Source organism: Phalacrocorax carbo, chromosome 10 (assembly GCF_963921805.1).
Source record: "Phalacrocorax carbo chromosome 10, bPhaCar2.1, whole genome shotgun sequence".
In the NCBI taxonomy this organism is placed as follows: domain Eukaryota; kingdom Metazoa; phylum Chordata; class Aves; order Suliformes; family Phalacrocoracidae; genus Phalacrocorax; species Phalacrocorax carbo.
The window spans coordinates 2,005,341-2,027,869 of record NC_087522.1 but is presented as its reverse complement, the minus strand read 5'-3'; the positions used below and the strand labels follow the sequence as shown (position 1 = coordinate 2,027,869).

Below are 22,529 nucleotides of genomic sequence, written 5' to 3'. Positions count from 1 at the left end.
GAAACCTTCCCCAATGGAAGATTTGACCCTTGGGATGCCCAAAGGCCTCCAATGCATCAGCTTCCCCCCTTCACATGGCAAAACCTGGCATAACAGGAACAGGTACAGGATAAAACCACACGCGCCGACCTCAGGCCAACACTTTGGGGTTAGACGCGAGGCAGTGTGTGTCCACGCCTCAGCTTACCGGCTGCACAGCTGGAGACAGAGGCTCCAGCTGAGACCTGCTCTCAGCTTTTTGGCCGGGGCTTTGTACCTGCATTTACACCTGCATTTGTGCCTGCCTTCCACGCATCCCACCGCCGGCACGGCCTCCCCATCCTTGCATCCAAAACTGGGCAAACCGAGCAGAGAAGGAAGCCCAGGGCAGATCCACCAGGCACCAGGGTACCATCACCAGTGCTTTTATTTAAAAAAAAAAAAAAAAAAAGAGGTTGTTTCTCAGACACAGTGAATCAGTGCTTTATTTTCAGTATTGAAAGAGGTACAAGACCAGCAGCGAGCTCCAGGTAATGAACTGGTGCGTTGCATTTTTTATCGGTGCCCTCGTAACGGCGGGACTGAGGCAAAATGCCTGCAGAGAAAAGCCTCTGACGTGCCCCAGCGCAGCTGCACCGTACCAGCACCAGCAGCGCGGCCTCACCGAACCGCTCACGCGCTGCCCTAGAGCTCCACCACCAGACCCATGGGTCAGCAAAAGATTTGCTGTATTCAAAAATCCTTGCATATGGATTTCAGAGGGTTTGGGTTCTGGGACAGGGAGGGAAGGCCACGAATCAGATGCTGAATTAAGAAGAAATCAGCGTCACAGTCCTTCCGAGCACAGAGGGAATGCGGACGTGATTCCGAAAGCCTGAGGTGTGCAAAGTGCAGCCCGTGAGCCCGATTCTGGCCTCCCTTGCACCAGCAAGGAGGACCCATTAGTGCCACTGGGGTTTATAGCACAGCGATAAATCTGGTGTAAGGCCAAGTCAGAATCAAGCCCAGAGAACACGTGAAATCTAGAACTATCTCTACTGTGTGCACGATGGGTAGAGGGGTAAAATACCTGGATGCTCTCTAGCAGGGTCATGAAATCATCCTCACCCTAGTGCCCTGGAAGGGTTTATATAGGGCAATTCATACCATGATCCCAGCCCAGAATAGCACCAGAGATTAACCCAGACTCTGACCTCAGCTAATCCGGCATTGCTCCCTGGAAATGCCAGCGGAGCAACTCTGGATTGCATCGGTGCCCTGTCAGAATCGGCCCCTCCTGGCTGTGATGTGGGGAGCGTCCTGCCTCGGCTGAATTCAACAGCAAAACCGCCCCAGAGCTCAGCGGAGGCAGGACCGCAGGCACACGTGCTGCTTTAATGGACAAAACCGAAAGGACTCGGTAGTAGCAGCTACCGGCAGAGGCGAGGATGCTGGCGAGGACAGATGGTTGGGGAGGGGGTAAGGATGGGTAAAATGAAGAGCTGTAGCCATTGCATCACCCCAATTCGCGTGAAACGCCCTCAGGCACAGGTCGCACAACCTGCCACCCAGCAAGCACAGAGCTGCAGCAACCCCATTTGCCCCTTGCCTCCTCCGTGCTCCTCCTGGCACCCCGAATCAGAGCAGCTCTGAGGAGGGAACCGGCCCAGGGGAAACCAGGAGCTTCTTTGGGGTTTCCCTTGCTCCCAGTGCCCCCTTGACCGGACGGTGCACCCCAAGGCATGAGCACAGGATCAGCCCAAGAACATCGTGCCAAGTAGAGCAGCTCGCTTACTTCTCCTTCAAGTCCTTGTCTGCTTTGCCTAAAAGAGGGAGAGGAAAAATCAGGGCTCATGTTTCCTCCTCCAGAACCCCCAGCCCCTTTTAGATGGTTGTTTTGCTACACACAGCTAACATCTCACAACCACCAGGGTCCAACAAGCAGGACAGCAAGTCATGGCCGGGGTGCTGCCCTGAACTCAGCCTCCCACAGCCTTTTTCTGACTCTGGGGAAGGAAACAGCCGGATAACCACAACGGCAAGAAGCCCTGCCCTTCCCCACAGAGCTGCTCCCTACCCATAGGGCAGCTGCAATATTCAGAGCTCCCACTAGACTTCCGCAAGGAGTGAACCAGCAAACTCTCCCAGCCCCGTTTATGCCACCGCAGGAGCTCCCTGCCCTCGCTTTGCACCACCAGGAGAAACCCCCCCAACACTCAGCCACCCCTCGGAGACACGGAGACATGCGGCCGCATCCAGCACACTCTGCATTTCACCGTGGGAGGTCAGGGAGCCCCTGCCGAGCCGCCAGCCGAGCAGACTGACACACGTCAGATTTGCTGAGGATGCGAGTGGCTCCTTGGCTTATCTGAACAGCCAGTAACGCCCCGCCAAAAGCAGTGCACGGCACACAGCGTGGCCTGGCTATCAGCAGCTTCCCCAAAAGCAACTACGTGAGCTGAAACAGCCGCCAAACCGCAGCTCTTACCTTTCGGGACGAACTTAAGCGAGCTGCTGAATATTCAGAAGCGGGACTGCCCCCTCTTCGGCCCATCGTTGAGGAATTCGTGGCCGAGCCCGTTGCCACACTTGCCACAAGACACCTAGAAATGCAAGGAGAGGGTTTGACAGCAAGTGGCCTTTCTCAGCAGACAGGCTCATGAAAAAAAAGCCCATGGGGTTGGGTTTGGGGTGTTTTTGCAGCTCCCAAGAGTTTCAGAATCGGCACCTTTAAAGCCCCCGGCCGCTCCTTGCGCTTGGACACGCTGTCCTCGTGGATGGTCTCGGTGAAGGCGGGCCACGGGGACGAGTGCTCGTACTTCGCGTGGCTGGAGAACAGCTCATGGCCGCACTTGGCACAGACGTAGATGCCTGGGGAGGGCGACAGGAGAGGGGTCAGTGTTGGGGGGCAGCCCCGCACCCCGCTCCCGTGCCCACTCCCAGCAGTGATTGCAGGGGACCGGGGGGCAGGGGGAAGCAGTGGGGACATATCGGCAGGGTGACGTGGGACACTCATGATGGACTTTGCCCACCTGCGCCACTGCCTGCTGCTGCCAGACCCCTCGGGCCAGGCAGGGGAGGGGGAGCTTTTGGGACTCACACCCCCTATAGGGGCTCCTCCGAAGTGTGGGTCCCCTCCGAGCCTGCCCCTGCAGGGAGCCCCCCCCAGCCCCACTTTTGCAGGCAGCACCTCCCCCTCCCAGCCCCATGGGGGGGGATCCCCGCACAAGGACCCCAGAGAGGGGACCCCCAGCCCGGTCCCCACGAGTGGAGGATGCCCCACAGGAAGGACACCCACCCCACCCCACCCCCACCCCCCCGGGGACCGCAGCGCCTGCAGGGGACACACAGCCCCTCTCCACCCCACGGGGGGATCCCCCCGACCCCACGAGGAGCCTGCAGCCCCCCCACCCCAGCGCCCCCAGCCCCGCTCACCCGGCTGGAAATGGTCCTTGAACACCTCGCCCCCGAGGAAGGAGCAGAAGGACATGGCTGCTCCCACTGCCGCGGCCCCGCCCCGGCCCCGCCCCGGCCCCGCCCCGGCCCCGCCCCGCCGCCGCGCCGCCGCCCCGCGGCCGGCAGGGGGCGCTGTGGGGCAGCCGGTACCGGGAGGGGGGTTCCCGGTGGCACCGGGACCGGGACGGACCCTCCGCCTCCGGCTCATCGCCCCCGGCACCGGCCCGCGGATCGCGGCACCGGCACCGCTTCCCGCCCCGGCACCGGGACCAGCCCGCCTCCCCCGGCGGCACCGGGGCTGCTCGTCCTTCTCCAGCACCGGGACCGACCCTTCCCCGCCTCACCGCGACCTCCGGTCTGGCCCCAAGTACCGGCGCTGCGGGGGCGGGGGAGCCGCGGGGGGGCGGGCGGGGGTCGCGGCAGCCCCAGCCCCCGCAGCGGCGCTGCCTGGCGTGGGAGGGCGAGCAGCGCTTGGGGCGAGCCGGGGGGTCCCGCACCACGCAGACGGCGGGGTCTCGGGGGACGGGGTGCGGGCGCTGGCTCGGTAGGGACCACCGGTCCCGCCACCCCAGGAATGCAGAGCCCGTGGTCACCCGTGGGGACCCTCCCCACGGAGGGCAGCGCGGGGAGGCGATGGGGGTCTGAGCTGCGTCGCTTCGTGGGGTGCGGGGGGGTCCCGGAGGAGGAGGAGGCAGCAGCCCGGCATGTGGCAAGGTAAGGGCTTTGAAGGTGAACCACAGGCAGCCGGCTCCTTGGCAGGCTCTGGGAGAGGATGAGCTGCATGCGGCTTCCTTCTCCTTCCAAAAAAACAAGCACCACAAGTCTCTTCTTCTTTAGTTTTATCCGATGACCCTTGGATGAGTCCTCATCCAGCGGGCTCGCGTGGAAATTGCACCTTCCTTGGCGCAAGAGCAAAAATGCCGGTGCCCTTTGGGCAGAAGCCGGGGACCGTTCCAAGGAGCCAGCCCTGCTGCCGGAGCCCCGCGGCCCGCAGCAAAGCGCTTGGGTGGGTCCCTGCTCCCTAATCCCAACGGACGCGTCCGTCAGCCAGGGGCTCACCCCAGGGCTGGGCCCAGCGTGGAAACCCCTGCGTGGGGCCAGCGTTAGCGGCGCTCCTGCCCGCTGGATGCTGCTGGTTTGAATTAGGTCAGGCTTTCATCTCGGGCAGGCTGAGCTCCCCGCTCCAGCCCCAGGGATTGATGATTCGTGGCAGGCACCCGGGCAGGGGGAGGAAGGAGCTCTTGCTGCAGGGCCGTGGGGTGGCGGGGAGCCCAGGACGCGCCGTGTTGCCGTGTGGAGAACGGGTGACGCGCTGTCTTGAAAGCACCTTCCTTACGACCCACCGAAATCAGACGAGTGGGGCGTCAGGAAAGTCTCCAAACAGATTCAAAGGACATGTACACCTTTGGGGCACAGATTTTCAGCCAGTGGAAGGAGCCACAGTGGCCACTGGGATGCTGTGTCTCAGCAGCATCATCCTACCTGGACATCTGCTGCTAACCAGAAAGCTTTTTCAGAAGGTGAAGCTGTGCCTGTGCTAATGAGAGAGACGGGTGAACCCACCCTCCAGGGCTGTGTCCTGGTGAAACCAGGGCCGAGAGCTCTCCTGTGAGCTGCAAGGGCCACACCACGAGGGATGCAAAGGTCTCGGGATGGCCCAGGCTGCCTTTGCTCTGTGACGACCGCCTGGAGTTAGTAGCTGCTCTCAGCACCAGCAGCAGGCTCTGTTAAGGGAGGTATGGGAGCCAGGCAGAGGATGGGGATGGCTGAGACGCAGGGGCAAAGCAAAGTCCGTAGCGGTGGAAAGGCTGAGCTCAACCCTGGGACAGCTCAGGGCAGCGGGGAGGCTTTGGGAGTGGGTCCCTGGGGGACCAGACTGGGTGCTGGGGCTGGCTGGCTCTGAACATCCCAGCAGGCGCAGCCGCCCTGGAGCTGTTTGTGCAGTGCCAAAGCCTTCCCAGCTCCTTGCTCCTCCAGCAGTGTGAAACCCACTCCAGTATCCACCAGTAAACCCCCAGAGAAGGAGCGATGTGATGCGGAAGCGGGAGCAGAAGATGGAGCTGGGATCCAGCGCTGCCCTACCCATTGCCCAAAGTTACGTCTTGAGGTTGCAGCGAGACTTTCTTCGAAGCCCCACGCTCCTTAATCGCCGGATAATGCAGAGAACTCTCCAGTTACAGCGCTAATAACCACAGCAATTTGACTTCTGTAGCGGTATATTGTGGAGATAATTAGATGAGGGATTCCCAGCTCGTTTGGCTGCGTGACGGAAGCTTCCTCTGCGCGCAGGCAGAGCTCTGCCACCGTCCCTGCCAGCAGCCCTGATGGGGCAGACCCCAGCGTAGGGGAATTTTCTCTGTCTGAGCTGTTTGTAGGTATTGTACCCTGGGGTGAGCTAACGGGCACACCGTGCCGTGCCGTGACATGGGGGCTCCTGCTGCCCCAAAGACACCGGGCCGTTCCAGGCTGCAGCTTGTCTCTGTGTCAGGTCAAGTCCAAGCCCTGAATCTGAACCAGAGCTGAGAGCAAGGAGCGGAAATTCGTAGCCTCGGTCCAGTGGAAAGGCTTGCGGATGTTTATGGCTTCGGTGTTTTGAAGAGTGGGGAGGGGGCTCGGCAGTCATCAGGGATCCTGTGTCCCTGCCCAGCTGGAGCACTTGCGGCTCTCGAGGCTCTGCAGAGATGTGACTGACCTTCCCAGGCTGCCTGTCCCAAGCACCAAGTCTGGACCTGCTGCTGTCCCCAAGTGTCCATCACCCAGCCGTGCCCACCCAGCTACCCCCGGCATTTGATGAAAATGCCTGCAAGGACCTCCCTATTCAATTTATCCTATAAAGAGCAAAGAGAATCCCCCCACCCTGCGCACCCCCGGGGTCACAGGCTGGGGACAAGCTCTGGGCTGGAAGGTGGGTTAGCGCTGACACCAAGGAGCACCTCTGGACTCGATATTTGCTCTCTGAACCCTGAGCCAGCAGCAAAGCCCTCACTGGGGCTGCTCCGTGTGGACCCTCCATCTCAGGGTGCTGGTGGTCCAGCCATGGCACCCAGCGGGGTCCATCCCCGGTGCTCCCCACCCTCCCGGCCACCCACGCTCCCCAGAAGTGGCTGCGTTTCAGCAGCGTATCTATAGCCCCCGCTGTACTCGACGTCCCTGCCAGATGAAAACTCCCATACAAACCCAGGCTATTATTATCTCCGTCTTCCACTGTGCTAATGGTCTCTCAGGAAACAGTCTTCTTTTTTTTCTTTTCTTTTTTTTTTTTTTTTTTTAGCTTTTAAAGCCCACGAATACCGGAGCGGTGCTAACGAAAAGCCAGGCACGGCGGAGCGGAGCACCGAGCCCTCGCCAAGCGCAGGGGAGCCAGCGTCCCCCTCACCCGGCGGGGACGGGCAGGATCAGCTGAGGACCAGCCCCAGGGCTTTCTGGTAGGCACGACCGAGGGCTGGGGAGGGCAGTGGGCAGCACTGGGGACACTGGGGCATGGCTGTGGCACAGGGCCACCGGGAAACCTGCATGATGAGGGGCAAGTGGGGGTCCATGCTTGGGTGGGAGGTGTACAGGGCGCCGTGGCGCTGGGGAAGGGGTCCCTTCTCAGGCCCAGTTCTGCCGCTCATTTTCTTCTGCTCGCTGCCTGTTTTGGCGTCTCGGTGATTTGCGCAGTGCCCTGGACTTCTCCGTCTGCCGGGGGGTGCCGGTGGTGCCAGCAGCCCTGCCCACGGGCTGGATGGTGCCAGCTCCACAGTCAGGGTTTCTGCAGGGTGCTAGGCATCACCAGGGTGATCACCCGCAGATTATTTGGGGTTAACAAGTGGCTCCTGTAAATCAGAAGCAAAGCCACAAAGCGTGAGATTATATAAATGGTGCTGGAGGCAGCTGCGGCACAGCCTGTAATTAATTCATGGCAGTGAAGGGCTTTGAATATCCAGGGCAACACGGATGCCGGCTGGAAGGCAGCCCGAGGGGCAGCACCCGCCCGCGGCAGGGTCCTGCTCAGCCCCAGCTCCCACGGGACAGTATCCCCGCTCCTGCCACAGGGATGCTGCGAGGGGGCAGTGGCAGAGCTCGAGCACCCCATGAACCCACTGGGTGCTGGGCTTAGCCCCGCGATGGCCCTGCAGAACCTGTCCTGCAGCCTCCACCCTCCTTCCCAAAATCACGCACACATGTCTTGAGAGCCAGGCCAGCCCCTTTGCTTCGGCAGGAGCGCAGCAAAGGAGGGATCCGGTGGCTGTTGGGGATGGGACGACACTTTGTCATGGCCAGGAACACCCTCAGTGCTACGGAAACTTTATGTGTTAGGAAAACTGTTGTGTCCCTCCAGTAAAACCAAAGATTACCGACCCCCTGCTTCCAGAGCATCCTCACGCTGAACCGGGGCCACAGCTTGGGCTTGTTTCTCATCAGGTTTATGCAATGCATTAAGCAAGGGCAAACCACTGTTGGTTAAGTGAGAAACATTTAAAGGAGTCAGAGTCCTGCCTGCTGGCGTTGCATCCCTCCTCACAGCCCCCGCACTTGCACTGGGACCAGCGTAATGTCCTGAGGTGGGAAAATCCCCCATTTTGCTGCAGACCTGGCTCACAGCTCCGGGTCCTTGGAGGCCCCATTGCCAATTGCCTGGCTGAGGTTTATCCTCGTTATACAAATGGTTCCCCACACGCTATCATTGCGCTCATCTTACCGTGGTGCCTTTTCCGTCCCATCCCTGCTGGGAAGTGCATGGAGAGCCACAAGCCTCCTGTCCGCTGGCAGCCCCATGTCCCCAGGGGCATCCCAAAATAGGGATCACCCAGCCCGCAGTGACGAGGTCCCCAGGGACACCCTGCTTCTACTCAGCAGCTCGTGGTGATGCTGGTGGGGAAGGCAGGACCGGGGCAGGGACATGCTGTGCCTCGAGGTGGCATGAAGCTGAGCTGCTTCCTCCCATTCCCTCGGCAGCATCGGCACCGTCAGCGATGCGAGCGATGGCAGACCAGGCTGCGGCAGCAGCAGATGCCTCTCCAGCCCTGGCACCGTCCCCGGGCTCGCCTCAGTGTGGGGACGCCGATGGGCTAACGCCCCATCCCACCGGCACCAGGGAGGACGGCGGCGGCCGGGATGGCTGCGGGCTCATTTTCACCGTGGATGGGGTCACGAAACCCCCTGCCTCGCCCCAGCCCGGGGGGATGCTCCTGGCTGACCTCCTGCGGGCCCCCCAGCCCCGGCTGAGCCCGGCCAAGTCCCACACGGCCCCATCCTCCCCCAGTATCTCCCCATCAGAGAGCCGCGCTGCCCTGCTCCGGCTGCGGGAGGCCAGGCTGGAGGACACCAAGAGGCGGCTGTCGGAGGCCATGCAGGAGCCCCTCAGCCGGCTCAGCCGGCTCATGGCTGAGGAGAGTGGCCCCGCACCCCGGGGGAAGGCAGGCACTGGGGGGCAAGAGGTGGGGGGCCGTAGGGCTGGGGGCCGCCGGGCACGGGACTGGACCCCCTGGGAGCCCACCCTGAACTGCCGCTACGAGATCTGCTCCTATGGGGATGTGATCCAGGTGGTGGAGGTGGCACAGCAGGATGCTGAACCCCGGCTGCCACCCCCGGAGGAGCCGCCGGCGGCACAGCCAGGGGCCGCAGTGCCGGGCAGAGCCCTCGCCTCCATCACCCTCCTCGCCTACGGATACTTTGTCCTGCCGCTGCCGCCCTATGCTGCTGGCCTCTGCCTGGGGCTCATCTGCGGGCTGGTGCTGGGCTTCCTCGCCATCCTCCTCCTCATGCTGAAGCCTGCACCGGCGGCACGGGGACCACGGGGCTGCCTGCGCCCCGTGCTGCTCCCAGGGGAGCCGCGGGAAAGCCACCGCCTCCAGGTAGGAGAGGGGTGGTCAGGGACGGGGTGCTGGGCGGTGGCTGGAGGGGAGCCCAGGGTTCGGGGTGCAGCACCGAGGAGGTGCCGAGCCCGTGGTGGGTGCAGGCTGCCAGCTTCATACGGCACAGGGGGAAGCAGCTGGCTCCCTCTCTTCCCACCCAGGGCTGGATGAACCAGCTGCACAGCTACGACCCTGAGGTTTTCCACCCCTCACTCATGCACTCGGTGCTTGCCACGCTCGATGGGGCCACCCTCAAGCTCTCCTACCCGAAGAGCAACATCCCACGCCGAGCCACCTTTGAGGAGGAAATTCTCGATGCCACCTTCGTCAGCCACCGCTGCTATGACCTGACCGATGCCAAGGTAAGCCTGGCAGTGTCAAGGACCCTCCCGCAGGGACCCCTGGGACCCCACACCCTGGCCCAGCTTCACCACCGCTCTCGGTGTTGCAGGTCTTCCTCTGCCCCCCCAGCCTGGCCCGAAAGCGGACGTGGAACCAGAAATACCCCATCTGCATCCTCCTCCCCGACCCAGTGGAGGTGGAGTGCCGGAGCAGTGAGGAGCATGACACGGAGCTGCAGAGGGATGAAGGGACAAAGAAGGCGCTGGTGCCAGGGCAGGATGTCCCAGGGGACTGCAGGGAGAGGTGCCTGTACCTCTTCGGGCGGACGGGGAGGGAGAAGGAGGAGTGGTACCAGCACCTCGTGCAGGCCTCCCACAGGACACCCAGCAGCAGCCGCGGCGAAGCCAGGGCAGGTGAGAAGCAGCCATCGTGGCATCTGTTCTGTGCCGGGACCGATCCGGGGTGGGAGCTGCACATGTGCCAGGAGGACAAGCCCTTGGTAGGCAGCAGTGAGCATGGGGGGACATGAAAGAGTCCGCAGGATAACCAAGAGCATTTGCGGCAGCAGGGAGGCCCCTCGCCAGCGCAGGGTGGGCGGCACGTCACTGGCATCACAGCCAGGCTGCATGTCACCTCCCACGCCATCCTGACCCGCTCACGTCCCCGTGTCCCCAGGTCTGGGACTGGCTCCGCGGAGCAGCAGCAGCAGCAGCGGAGGGAGTGCCGAGGACATCCCCTCCGCTGTCCCACCCAAGGACCTGGCGGGAAGTGTCCGACAGAAGATTTTCCTGGATTACAGCACCTACATGGCCCGATTCGTGCCAGCACAGGTGGGCGGCAGCCCGGACCGGAGCCCCTCTCACGGAGCCCTGGGCAGCCCCACACCCACAAAGGTGAGTGAGACAAATCCAGCGCTGGGAGCAGGACACAAGCACTAAGCGGAGGCTGATACACCCTGCTTGCTGCCTCTTCCAGCCCTGTGGTTCCTCTACTCCCTCCCGGTGCTGTGGTTTGAGCAACCAAGCCATGGTGCAGGGAAGCACCCAGCCAGCGGGTCCTACCTCGCTCCAGGGGCTCGTGGCTTCTGTCCCTCCGCAGCTCGGCGAGGACGCGGCCAGGCGTGGCGAGGCGTGCATGGCCTGGATGAATGCACTGGTGGGGCGCATCTTCTGGGACTTCCTCCGGGAGCGATACTGGGCTGAGCAAGTGTCCAGCAAGATCCAGAAGAAGTTGAGCAAGATCAAGGTGAGAGGCAGGAGCGTCGCAGCACCTACAGGAGCCCCATCGCATCCCTGAGACCCCACAGCGGGGGCCAGGCCGTGGTGACCATCCCTGTGTGGTTTCCCTCCATCAGCTCCCTTATTTCATGAATGAGCTGACGCTGACGGAGCTGGACATGGGCACATCCATCCCCTCAGTCCTCAGCGCTTCCAACCCCACCATCGATGACCGAGGTAGGACCCCCACAGAACAGCAGGGACCCCAGGGCTGGCTCCACGGCAGCTGTTATCGAGGTGCCAGCCCAGTTCCCGAAGCAGGGAGGGTTCGGCAGGCACACGAGCAGCCCTTGGCCCCTGCGGTGCTGACAGGGGCTCGCCCCATCCCTCTCCCCGACAGGGCTCTGGGTGGACATGGAGGTCACCTACAGCGGCTCGTTGCAGATGACGCTCGAAACAAAGATGAACCTCTGCAAGCTGGGGAAGGAGAGCACTGCAGAGGAGAGCAGCCCAGCAGAGGCAGGCGGAGAGGGGTAAGGAGGCTGTGCATGGCTGGGTTTCATCCTCCTCCTCCTCTTGCCTGAGCGAGGTGAGAGGGTGCTGGCCCCAGGGCACCGCCGTGATGCTCCTTGGGGCTCACAGGGCCAGGCCACGGCTGATCCTGCTGGCAGACAGCGACGCGGAGTCGTCCAGCGCCGGTTCCTCTGATGAGGAAGACATTGCCGCTGCAGAGCCCGCGGGAGCCCTGGGGGAGCGGGTCGCACCGCCTGGCGCCGAGGGGTAAGGGGCAGTTCTGGGCCTGCAGACCCAGAGGTGCTGGGGGGAGGCACGGTGCATGGGGTGTGTGGGGAGGTGCTGGGGCAGGCACGATGCTACGCCAGCACAGGGGCTTGGGGCCAGTTTCCCCAGGAAGGCACACACAGGCACCCCGGCACATCATGGCAGCCCTTCACAGCAGACCCCTGTCCCCGTGGGGTGCTGTGGCAGATGGCTGGGGGATGCCAAAACCCAGCACGGCTCTGGGTCTTACCCTACTGCTGAGCTGTGGCTCTCCTCGCTTTAGCCACGTCAGCGGCCACAGCACGAGCCGAAAGATCCTGCGCTTTGTGGATAAGATCGCCAAGTCCAAGTACTTCCAGAAGGCCACTGAAAACGAGTTCATCAAAAAGAAGATCGAGGAGGTTTCCAACACACCGCTGCTGCTGACAGTGGAGGTGCAGGAGCTGGCAGGCACCTTGGCCGTGAACATACCACCACCACCAACGGACCGTGTCTGGTACCAGCTCTCCTTCTTCCCATACGGGGCCACATGCACGTTCTCCTTCCAGCTCCGCTTGCTCCCTGCAGCTCAGCCACGGAGCCAGCTCTGGGGCTCCGGGTTCATCTGGGGCACCAGCAAGCCAGGGCTGTTCTCCCGAAGGGGCTCACAGACCTCAGACTCATTTCTCCTAGTCTCCACCCAGGCCAGGGGAGGATCTGGGAACCCAGAGCTCCTGCTGCAACCCGGCCACCTCCTCCCAGGAGGCAGGTCCCTGAAACCCAGCAGTGGGGGCGCATGAGCTGTGCCACAAATTCAGAACATGATGCTTTCTGCACTCTTTCCTTTCCCCTCGCAGGTACAGCTTCAGAGTCCCACCCCAGCTGGAGCTGAAGGTGCGCCCGAAGCTCGGCGAGCGGGAGGTGACGTTTCTCCATGTCACCGAGTGGATTGAGAAGAAGCTGCAGCATGAATTTCAGGTGCCTGGTCTGTTAAAGGGCTCAGCAAACCCTGCTGAAGCATGGGCATCACCGCAACGAGGGATCATCAGACCTCAGTCTGGGCCAGGGTTACCTCTACCAAAAGGCAGCATCTGATCTGCTCTGTCCAGCTTTGGACAGTCAAAAAGCACAACCTAAGTAACCAGCTCCGAGGGCTGCTGCTCTGAGCACAAGTGTGCCTGAGGAAAAGCAGTTTCCTCCCAGAACGTGCAGCCCTGCTCCAGGCAGGGATTAGGAGTGTCAGCAAATTTGGGAGATTTACCATCACGAGGTACCCGCTGGTTTATTTTCAGCCTCTCACCTTTGAGACCTCTGGTCAAAGAGCAGAAATGTCCCCACAGATATTTTGGTACCCAAATCCCCCCAGAGGGGTGCCCATTTGAATGGCTTCAAAGTGCCAAGGTGCCGTGACCACCCTTGAAGCCGTACATACAGGTAAGCAGGGCAAAGAAAAACTGCTCCTGCTTGTCCCCATCCTGAGATACCCAGAGCTGGTAACTGTCTAGGGCCAGGCACACTCAGCTGCTGACACAGGGGCGGGAGGGAGCCCGGGACCTTCTGTTCCCAGCCCTGGTCTCTGACCCGAGCGCGGCTCCTGCCAGGGCCACTCGCCACAGATGCGTCACCAGTCAGGCAGTGGGATTCAAAACCACTTACTTTTTATTCTGGATTCCTCTTTTCAGAAAATTTTGGTGATGCCAAACATGGACGATCTCATCATTCCCATCATGCGCTCCGGCCTGGATCCTCAGCCACCCGCCGGGGCGCTGCCCAGGGACCTGCCAGCCAAGGCAGAGAGGAGGCTCTGAAGCGCAGCCCCATGGGCAGAGCAGAGACACTGCGCAGAGCGCAGGGACCTCGCTGGGACACGCAGCCAGCCGGGGCCTGGCCACCGGGCCGCGCCGTGGGGTCCGAGCTTCTGGGTTCGTCTCATCCTCAGCACTTTTGTAGATGAGCCTCCTTAAATACTGCAAGCACACGTTCAGAGCAGAACCAGCCCCAGGGCAAGGAGTTTGCTGGAGACCCAAGAACTTCACGCACCTCCTAGGAGGTTCCCAGGACTCCTGGTCAAGGCGGCAGCTCTGGACCAGCGGAGGGCTGGGCTTCCCACTGTCTGGTTCCCAAAGAGGGTGCAGGACACCCAGGCTAGTTCTGCACTGAAGGAGTTGTGATCACCGCTGATCCAAGACATCACAGCTCCAAGAGGCATCACACCCTCCCTGCAGGCAGCTGGACTGCAAGGAAAACATGGGTGGGAAATGAGTCCAAAATCTGAATAAATCCATCACTGCCCAGTCTTTCCTAGCAGCCATCTTATTGTGCACAAGTTCCCACGTGCTGAGGATGCCGGCCGGGACCGTGGGGCTTTGTGCAGAGAAAAATCCACGGGTCGTACTCTCAGCTCCGCAAAAGGAGTGCCTGAGTGTGCGTGTGCGAGAGGCGGCGAGGGGAGAGATGGTCCGTGAGACTGGGCAGAGGCAGGTCATGGGGAGGCCCTGTGTTCCCAGCAGAAACTGGGGCAGAAGTGCTGGTACCTGCTCTGCTCTCCTCTGGAAGAGAGGAAGGAGAGTCTTCACTGTGGTTTGGGTGAATGCAGGCAGTGGGAAAAAATTCACTGAGCAAGGGAAAGGGAGGATCCAGAGGACAGAGCAGACACTTGGCTGTCCCAGTTAGGCCCTGTCCATACAGGCCAGTCCCAAGCGCTACTCGTCCCATCCCCACCTGCTGAGGAACCTCGAGGACCCCCTGCTGCCCACAGGCAGCACCGAATACAGCCAAGACACCCCTCCAGAAGGAAGACAGGCAGCAGGCATGGCTTGAAGCCTCTTTATTGAAGGTGCCCAGTTAGGTAGCCTTGCATAGCTCAGTCCTTACAGCTCTTCCTGCACTCCTGGCTTCCCCTTCACCAAGTGTTTCTTCTGAGGGCCCTGGAACAGAGCAGAGAGGAGAGCGCTCAGTATTCGTGGCAGGCACACCTGGCCTACAAGGCTGCACCTGAGATGTGTGGAGCAGAACTGCAGCTCTGGCCCCTTTCTGCTGTGCAAGGCTGCTCCTGTTCTCTGCTCTCCAGCTGGGAGCTCTGCACTGCATCCACCAGCCACCCCCCGGGGCCTCCCTCGCCCCGCAGGAATCAGGAGCAGAACATCATTGCCCTTGCCCAAAGGGTTTGCTTATCTGGACAGCACAAAAGCAGCCAGAGAGCGGCAGTGGGTGACCTGCTCCAGGCCTGCAGGCAGGCTGACCTGCAGCTGGGGGACGTGGAGGGGAGCAGTAACTGCACTGATGAACGCTACCGGCAGCCCGCCGTGGTGGGGCGGCTGCCGAGCTGCTGTACGAGCCCTGGAGGAGGAAAGGCCTCGCGCAGCCAAAGGCACAGATTCTCATCAGCCAACTCAACAGAGCCTGAGGGGTCTCCACCAGCTAAGAAATGGGGTTGTTCCAGACCAAATAAGTCCCACGGGAGCAGATGGCAAGAATTACTTATGTGCCTCTACTTTCAGCCAAATGTAAAGTTTTACCACATCCTACGTGGGGGAAACTCTCACCCCACAGTAGAAAATGGCAAAGAAAACATCTGCAAGCGGGTAAAACCACCTCCTGTCACTAAGGTCCACGTCACAGCTACGCGGGACTTGCAGCAACAGCAGGAACAGAATGCAGAACAAGCTCCTAACGCTGAGATAAAGGAAAACAGCTTAACCTCCAAAGAGCTCTGCAGAGACCCTGCATAGCCAATCCCTCTTCCCGGGGCTAAGGAGGCTTAGCCAGTTTCACATGGGATTTCTAGCTGACAGGCCAGATCCAGACATGGTTTACGTCTTTGTGGTATCCAGGGAGTCGTTCCTTTCATTTCTCCTAGCTGAATGCCTGGCTTACTTAACGCTTCCACAATTTCACATTCAGACTTAGGCACCAGCCTGGTGTTGGTTGCAAAACTATTCAAGAAGCTCTGCTTGTTTTGGATTTATTTAATTTTTGGGTTTGGTTTTTTTATGCCCTGGATTTAAGAAAAATATACTGCTTGGCCTTTTGAAAGCTTGCTGACAAAAGAATCACAAATTTGTGTCTGAATTTGACCCAACCTTGTCCTCTTAAGAACGTTAAAGATATAAATCATACCAAACAAATCAAAGAAGTGCACAATTACGGGTGAAAGGGACCATATGTCCAAGGCAGTGCCTGCCAAGTTAACTGCTTGTTTAAAACGTCCCGTGGTGAATGGAAACTGGTTGGCCATATGGTACATTATTTGTTAGCTGGGTTGTCTTGGATCACTCACACAACCATCACGTTCTTCCTTAGCATAATATCTGCTGTGTGAATTGAATTCATGCCTGTCTCTTACGCAAGCCGGTCCCGATCACTCATTTGGCTGTTGTTATATCGAGGAGAGGATGCTTGGTTGGAGTTGCTTTAGCCCCAGCTGTGAGTGTGACCTGGGAGCTGGAGCTGGCGCAGAGCATAACTTACCATGAAAGCCCGCTTCTCCTGAGCTGTCTGGAAGCGGCCATGGCCAAACTTGGAAGTGGTGTCAATGAATTTGAGTTCAATGGCTTCCTGAGCCCGGCGGCTTGTGTGCACCAGAAGGGACTGGAAAAGAGTCACAATGCATCAGCCTTATCGTGATAGAAAATCTGGGCATCTGCTCTGACAGAAGCAGGGCTGAAATATCCTACGTGCATCCAAATATCTCCAGGAGAATCTGCCTTCTCGGAGAAACACCCTGGTGCTCAGGTGGCAGGTGATGCCTTGGATTGCAGAGCAGCTCTGAAATGAGCTTACTCTTCACTTAGTGTTTCATTTCCTCACACCCTGTTTAAGGCCAAGGTTTCTATTTCTGAGCCCTCCATCACAGCCCTCACAGGCTTGCAGCTTGTCTCTAGAGAGCGTACATCCGACCGACCGCTGCCACAAACCATCTAGCTGCGAATGGTCTCAGTGAGCACCACGCTTAGGTGCCACATGCCCTCTGCAACACAAGCGTCAAGGCCCCAACCAGTCTCCCAGCATTTGGAGGCCGTGGCATTCTCCCCATGGTGAATCTGTGGAGAGCTACAGCCTGTCCCTCCCCAGCACCGGCTGCGCTCTCACCTTACGGAGGGTGAGCACACGCTTCTTCGTGCCCACGACGCAGCCTTTCAGCATGAGGAAGTCGTTGTTGACCTCGCCGTAGTGAGGAAAGCCACCCTGCGGGGAGAGGCAGAGAGGGTTGGCAGGCAGGAGAGCTGGATGGGAGCAGATCTGCCCACAGGTGGCGTTTTCTAGGGAAGGAGAAGGTAGTGACTGACAGTCCTTCCAGCTAACAAGACTCTGCACCCTTCAAGGCTGCCTGCTCAGGACCACCAGAGCATGTCAGCCCCACGGACTGCATGGTCCCAGGTAAGCAGCACCCCGTAAGAGCTAGGGAACCAGCAACCCTGCTTCCTTCCCTGAAGGATGTGGGTGAGCAGAGAGCAGAGCTGGCTAGACTCCCAAGTTAACAGCTTTTAATAAGCAAAAGTAATTTTTTAAATCAGGTAACAAACATTTTTCTGTTAAGAAGTATCAGATTTTTAATGTCATTTATACTTCTTTTTCTTTTCAACAAATTTCTCAGTTCCTGCCAAAGTTATCAGCTGGAAGTTGTTTGTTTGGTTCTACCAACGGGCCTAAAAAAACACCTCACAGAGATGGTTTTCCATGTCCAAAACATGAGGAAAGAAACCACTGCATTTCTTTCAGTGAATTTCCTTCAAATTATTTCTCATGCGGCTGTCTCCAGCCAAGGAAGTACATCCCTGGCTAGGGTTCCTGTAGCCAGCACCAGTCACAGCCCTGTTACCTCTTCAGCCCTTACCAGAGGCGTAATGGTCTTCTCCGTGACATCGTAGTGCGTCGAGGCATTATTCTTCACCACTTTGCCATCCTCCACGTGGATGCCATGGCCAACGCGGTAAATCTAGGAAGAGAAAGGAAATTGAGACAGCGACTCTCCCATCCCCTTGGTGTGGGACGTCACAGGGACAACACAGTTTTCACCAAGACGTGCCCCCTGTGACGTGTCCCTTGAGCAGCAAACAAGGGAACAGGGAAGAAGGGAAAGGCATGGAGAACAAAGCGCAGACCTCTAGGGAAACATCTGAGAAGCTGGGGGGAACAGAGAGAGCCAGGGTGCAAAGGATGGTGACAGCATGGGAGGAAGGACGGCAGGATGGCGCGGTGGTGCTCTGAGGGAGCCCATCGGGGCCATACCTTCTTGTTGAGCTCCGTGCGGTGGTGGTAGCCCTTCTGGCCAGCCCGAGCAATGGAGTAGCCAACCCGGGCCGGGTGCCAGGCTCCGATGCAGGCAACTTTGCGCAAGCCCTTGTGTGTCTTCCTGGGGAGCTTCTTGGTGTGCCAGCGGCTTGTCACCCCTGGAAGTGTGATCAGACAGGGCGGTGAGAACACCGGGGAGATTCAGTGCTGGTGTCTGAGTGCTGGGGAGGGGAGAGTCTCATCATTCTTCTGCAGTTCTCGGAAGACACCATGTTGGAAGGAGACCAACAGCTGTCACTGCCGTGAGAGGCCAGAGCACAGAACTGTTCTCACTTCCCATGGATTCAATCAGACTGTGACGTGTTCCTGCTGAGCACGTCCACGCACACGCACAGAAACACCCACTCCTCCGCACACATGGGGTTCGTGAGAAGCACTTTACGGTCTCTCAGTGCCTCTGAGCCTCCTAGGAGGACTCTGGGCACAGTAGAAAACATGGCCTTTCCTGAGATTAAGGAAACCAAGCTCTGCTACAATGGAACTGCATGTCATGGTTGAGGTCCAGAGGCTCTTTACTACTCCCTGTGCACAATAAACATGGCTAATACTCCCTGTCCCCAGCACTACCTTATGGGCAGTGTCATATGAGAAAGACAGAACCAAACCCCTGGCAAGGGTTTCCTCGCTCGGTACCTTTCATCCCGTGCCCCTTGGTCACGCCAATGACATCGATCATCTCGTTCTGGCTGAAGACGCTGTGCACAGAGACCTGCTTCTCCAGCCTCTCACGGACCCAGTCGACCTTGTCAGCCACTGTCCCACCATTCAGCTGGATCTCCATCACGTGGGCCTTCTTCTGCCGCAGCGGGAGCAGCTTCATCTGCATTAGACAGTGCATTAGGCCAAAATGTTACCCCTCACCTCCCAGGCACGAGCATGAGGGCAGGGCCACATCACCCACAGCTGGGTGCTGTGCTCCAAGTGAGAAGCAGCACCTCTCTGGTGCTCATGGCCCACCTCTGCTTCCAGACTGAGCAGTTATTTCACCTCCCACCAAGAGGTGCCTCCGCTCTATCCCAGTCCCAGCTCCCTCTGCAAATCCCCCACCAAATCGCCACAGTGGGAATTTGAGGGTCTATGCCAGCCACAAGTGAAGCCTTGAGCCAGCTTAACTCTGCGCCAGACTCCAAAGCAGCCATTAACTCCAGGGATCAGCATGAAAACAGGCCCTGCGTATCCAGCAATCAGCATCTGGCAAAACTGCCTGCCTGTGGGTTATTTTTGCCCAAACATTTGACACCAGTTGCTAATTTGAGGTGATCATGGGGCCTAAGGTCCCTTGCTGACACAGGGCTCACCACCTGCTGAGGCTCTCCGCAAAGTCTGCTCTCCACGGAGTGTGTGGGCTCCCCAGCGTGCCCCAGCCACAGCCCCCTCTGGCAATCCCCCAGCAGGGAGCTCTGCTGAGCCCAGCTCAAAGGGACAGGGTTGGTGTCAGGAGGTAGCTGGAGAAGTCAGCCAGCACCTCCCACAGCCTGGACGCCCTGTCCCACACCCTCTGACTGCATCTGCCTGCTCAGCCTCCCGTCACCCCACCAAGCCACCCCCGTGATCCCGGCTCCCAGGCCCTCACCACGCTCCCGAGCTGAGGAAGACCCTGAGCCCCCCTTGCCCACCCCCTGGGGTGAGGCTCTGACCTGCGTGTGCACAATGACACGAATGACCTTGCAGTACTTTTTCATAGCCGCAAAATCCTTCTCCAGCTGCTTTTTGCCATCTTCATCCTGCCATTTTTTGCAGTACTTGGTGAACGCCTTCTTCTTGCTCTTGTGCCTACGACAAAAGTGTTTAACATCCAGCAGAGCTGAATGGTGACGTGCTGCTGCGCTTTGCTGTGCCCTGAGACAGCGCAGCGTGGGGGGACAGATCACCTTGCCAGGCGCTCCCCTAGAGGCACAAGGTACCTGTGGATACCTGAACCTCACCTGGCTGCCGAGGCCATGACACAGGGCTTTGAGGTGGGAAGAGGAAAGTGAATCACAAGCTGCAAAAAAAGGGCTGGTAATTCAAACCTTTTTGCATGAGGAACCCAGTCGTCTCCCACTGACTGGCTTAGTGCCATCAAAACACAAGCACAAAATCAGAGCTAAGTGGAGAAGGGAGAAAACAGCCTCCGACAGGGATCAGAGGCATGTGGTGGGTGGATCTCAACGGCACTTTTGCAGGAGACACGATTCCTACAATTATGAAATTCATGACTCCATTTTCCTCCCTGCTGGTTTGGGAATTGGGGTGTTGACGTTTACGAGGGCCAGGGGTCACATTCTGCATCAATTTTCCCCCCGACAAAACTGGTTTTACTCCCTTCATTTGGTGCCTCAGCTCAAGTATTCCAGTTTAATGGAGAGGAGATGAGCTCGACCTACACAAAGGAAAACGAACCTGCAGCATGCGCTGCCATATGATATTGTGGAGAGAGCTAACTTAGTTCAACTATTAGAATAAATTTACATACGCATATGCTGATTCCCAGCATCAAGCTGTTTGCAGTATCTCTGTGCATGACTAAATAAATAGCAGTTTCACTCCACCTCTAAGCCAGCTGCCAGCTGCTGAGCTGTTTGCAAGAGCTGGGCACCAGGGAGAGCCTGTGGGGAAGACCTGTGAGGGCATCCCCACTCGCGGTGCCCCAGGGACCCTCCCAGGCCATGGAGGCACGTACCAGTTCTTGTAGAAGCGCCGTCGGCACTCATCGCTGATGTGCTCAGCAAAGACAGTCTTGAAATTCCTCAAGCCCTTCGGTGTTTCTATGTACCCCACGACTCCCACCACCACCATTGGGGGGGTCTCAACGATGGTCACAGCCTCCACCTCCTCCCTCTTGGAGATCTCTGCAAGATAGCAAAGAGAAACGGTGCTCAGCATCATCTGGGATCAGATCATTCCCTGGAGCCATTCGTGGCCCGTGCCATTACAGAGAGCAAGCAATGTGCTGGGGGCAAGGTCACACTCTCTTCTCACTGCCAGCCTCAGCCCTTCCATCTCCCTCCTGCTGCAGGACCATGCACGGTCTGACACCCAAACACACAGTGTCTGGTTAGACCCCATGGCCCAGCACACTTCAACCCACCTTCCCCCGACTGGGGAAGCAGTACTGGATGGTTCTTGCCCTGGAGTTTGGCTCCAATCCTGTGGGCACCCTAGAGGGTAACATTATAAACTTCCCCAGCAAGACGCTTCAAGCCCAGGATTTGTCAGGTAGTGACCCTGCAGGGTCCTTCCGCCAGTCACCATAGCGGTGTGAGGACTTCCCAGGAGCCCCCAGACTCAGCTCACGCTGGCTCTGAGGTAGCCTTTGGCCATCCAAGGCCTGGATGGCATTACAGGGGATAGCCTGAAAGCTATATCCTCCACCACCCATTCCCAGGAGCAGCCTTCCCACCAACAAGTCTATTCCCTCCTTTCCCTCCTGGTTGTAGCTCCCCGCTTCCATCAGCCAAGCCTTACTGAGCCCAGGCCTGTGCACCTCCCGCACAGTGTGCGTCATGCCAGCTTTGTAGCCCAGGAAAGCTGTCAGGTGGACTGGTTTGCTGGGGTCGTCCTTAGGCCACGTCTTCACCTTCCCTCGGTGGCGACGGCTTCTCTTGTGGGGGAGGAAGCCCAGGTGGCCATGCCTGGGAGCAGAGAACTTGCGGTGGGACTGAGGAGAGGAAGAACAAAAAAGAGCAGCTTCACTTTCAGATCCCAGAAGATGCCGGGACCCAAAGCACAACAGGAAATCTCCCCTTGAACATCAGTGAGTGCTGGAGGGACTCTGGGCTCTTCCTCGATTCCAACACAACAAGAACTCATAACAGGATGGGATTTTATTCAAGCTTCCATTGTGTGCATGGAAGAATTTAGTGAGTTTCTGGACAAATTATGCCAACTAAATAAAAAAACTAACATAATCTCCCTCCTTCTGCTTGAGGACGTTGAAGGAGAAATATGTTCTCTAGTAGGTCTGCCCTTCTGTGATGTTAGTTATAATGACTTATTTTGTATTCTGTGCACTAAAAGGGCCCGCTCAGAACTCGTGGGCTTCGTGTTGTCACGGCAAATGGCACCAAACAAGCACAGCTAACGATCAGAAGAAATGGGAAAGGATGCCCAAAGGAATCAGTAATATGAACATGCACAGGTTAAATACATACCTTAAAAACCAAATTAGAAGAGCTAAATATATAAACCCCAATTGCAAGGTCATGCTGAGCCAGGCAGAGAAAAGCAACAGCGCTTTAGAGACATGGACAAGTTCTCATACAATGGTCTTCAAGACAGGGGAACCGGGGGTCAGCCCAAGCAGCGACGGGTTAGCTCTACACCCACTGCACCTCCCTCCTTGCTAAGGTCAGTCCCGGCACCTGGTTGCACTTTCCACCAAGCCTATTTTCCAGCCGAAGGGGAGGTCTGTTGAGTTCGACCCCATTTCAGCTGCACTAACACCGCCGGTATCCCAGCCCTGCTCGCTGTCCCTCTCCACACAATCGAACGGTAGCAGTGCCGAGCTTTACAAACCATGGGATGCCTTCAGCCCAGGTCAGCCGCAGAAAGAGGCCGTCAGTAAGTGCCTCCCCCGTCTAATACTTAAGACGATCGGTCTGAAGACACAAATTTAGCTACTAGCTTCACGCGTTGCTGTATTCATTTCGTACTTGGCCAAGCTGGCAGGTTGGACCTAACAGTT

The 22,529-nt window shown here is 58.6% G+C and overlaps 3 protein-coding genes across 5 annotated transcripts; 1 reads left to right on the top strand and 2 right to left on the bottom strand.

Annotated features, from left to right (window-relative positions):
- Nucleotides 1-388: 388 nt before the first annotated feature.
- Nucleotides 389-3,486, bottom strand: MSRB1 (methionine sulfoxide reductase B1). Of its 2 annotated transcripts, XM_064461387.1 has the most exons (4): nucleotides 3,394-3,486; nucleotides 2,687-2,829; nucleotides 2,447-2,561; nucleotides 389-1,781 (listed from the first exon to the last, which is right to left on the bottom strand). In XM_064461387.1, exons 1-4 carry the CDS (start codon nucleotides 3,446-3,448, stop codon nucleotides 1,750-1,752), a joined length of 345 nt encoding a protein of 114 aa, XP_064317457.1. In that variant the 5' UTR covers nucleotides 3,449-3,486; the 3' UTR covers nucleotides 389-1,749. The 2 variants fall into 2 exon arrangements, with proteins under 2 accessions (XP_064317457.1, XP_064317458.1); XM_064461388.1 differs by lacking the exon at nucleotides 389-1,781 and having other exon boundaries at nucleotides 2,448-2,561; nucleotides 2,713-2,829.
- Nucleotides 3,487-3,541: 55 nt separating this feature from the next.
- LOC135315145 (testis-expressed protein 2-like) lies at nucleotides 3,542-14,409 on the top strand. Its single transcript, XM_064461381.1, has 12 exons — nucleotides 3,542-6,839; nucleotides 8,353-9,251; nucleotides 9,413-9,613; nucleotides 9,703-10,006; nucleotides 10,269-10,486; nucleotides 10,692-10,838; nucleotides 10,948-11,047; nucleotides 11,211-11,343; nucleotides 11,453-11,590; nucleotides 11,874-12,086; nucleotides 12,427-12,547; nucleotides 13,252-14,409. The coding sequence occupies exons 2-12, from the start codon at nucleotides 8,370-8,372 to the stop codon at nucleotides 13,375-13,377; spliced, it is 2,583 nt and encodes an 860-aa protein (XP_064317451.1). The 5' UTR covers nucleotides 3,542-6,839; nucleotides 8,353-8,369; the 3' UTR covers nucleotides 13,378-14,409.
- On the bottom strand, nucleotides 14,382-22,514 carry RPL3L (ribosomal protein L3 like). 2 transcript variants are annotated; one of them, XM_009514634.2, is made up of 10 exons: nucleotides 22,361-22,514; nucleotides 21,311-21,503; nucleotides 20,526-20,694; nucleotides 19,501-19,636; nucleotides 18,497-18,683; nucleotides 17,801-17,961; nucleotides 17,406-17,507; nucleotides 16,661-16,756; nucleotides 16,040-16,159; nucleotides 14,382-14,496 (listed from the first exon to the last, which is right to left on the bottom strand). In XM_009514634.2, the coding sequence occupies exons 1-10, from the start codon at nucleotides 22,361-22,363 to the stop codon at nucleotides 14,440-14,442; spliced, it is 1,224 nt and encodes a 407-aa protein (XP_009512929.2). In that variant the 5' UTR covers nucleotides 22,364-22,514; the 3' UTR covers nucleotides 14,382-14,439. The 2 variants fall into 2 exon arrangements, with proteins under 2 accessions (XP_009512929.2, XP_064317454.1); XM_064461384.1 differs by lacking the exon at nucleotides 14,382-14,496 and having other exon boundaries at nucleotides 16,661-16,830.
- Between the last annotated feature and the right edge of the window lie 15 nt (nucleotides 22,515-22,529).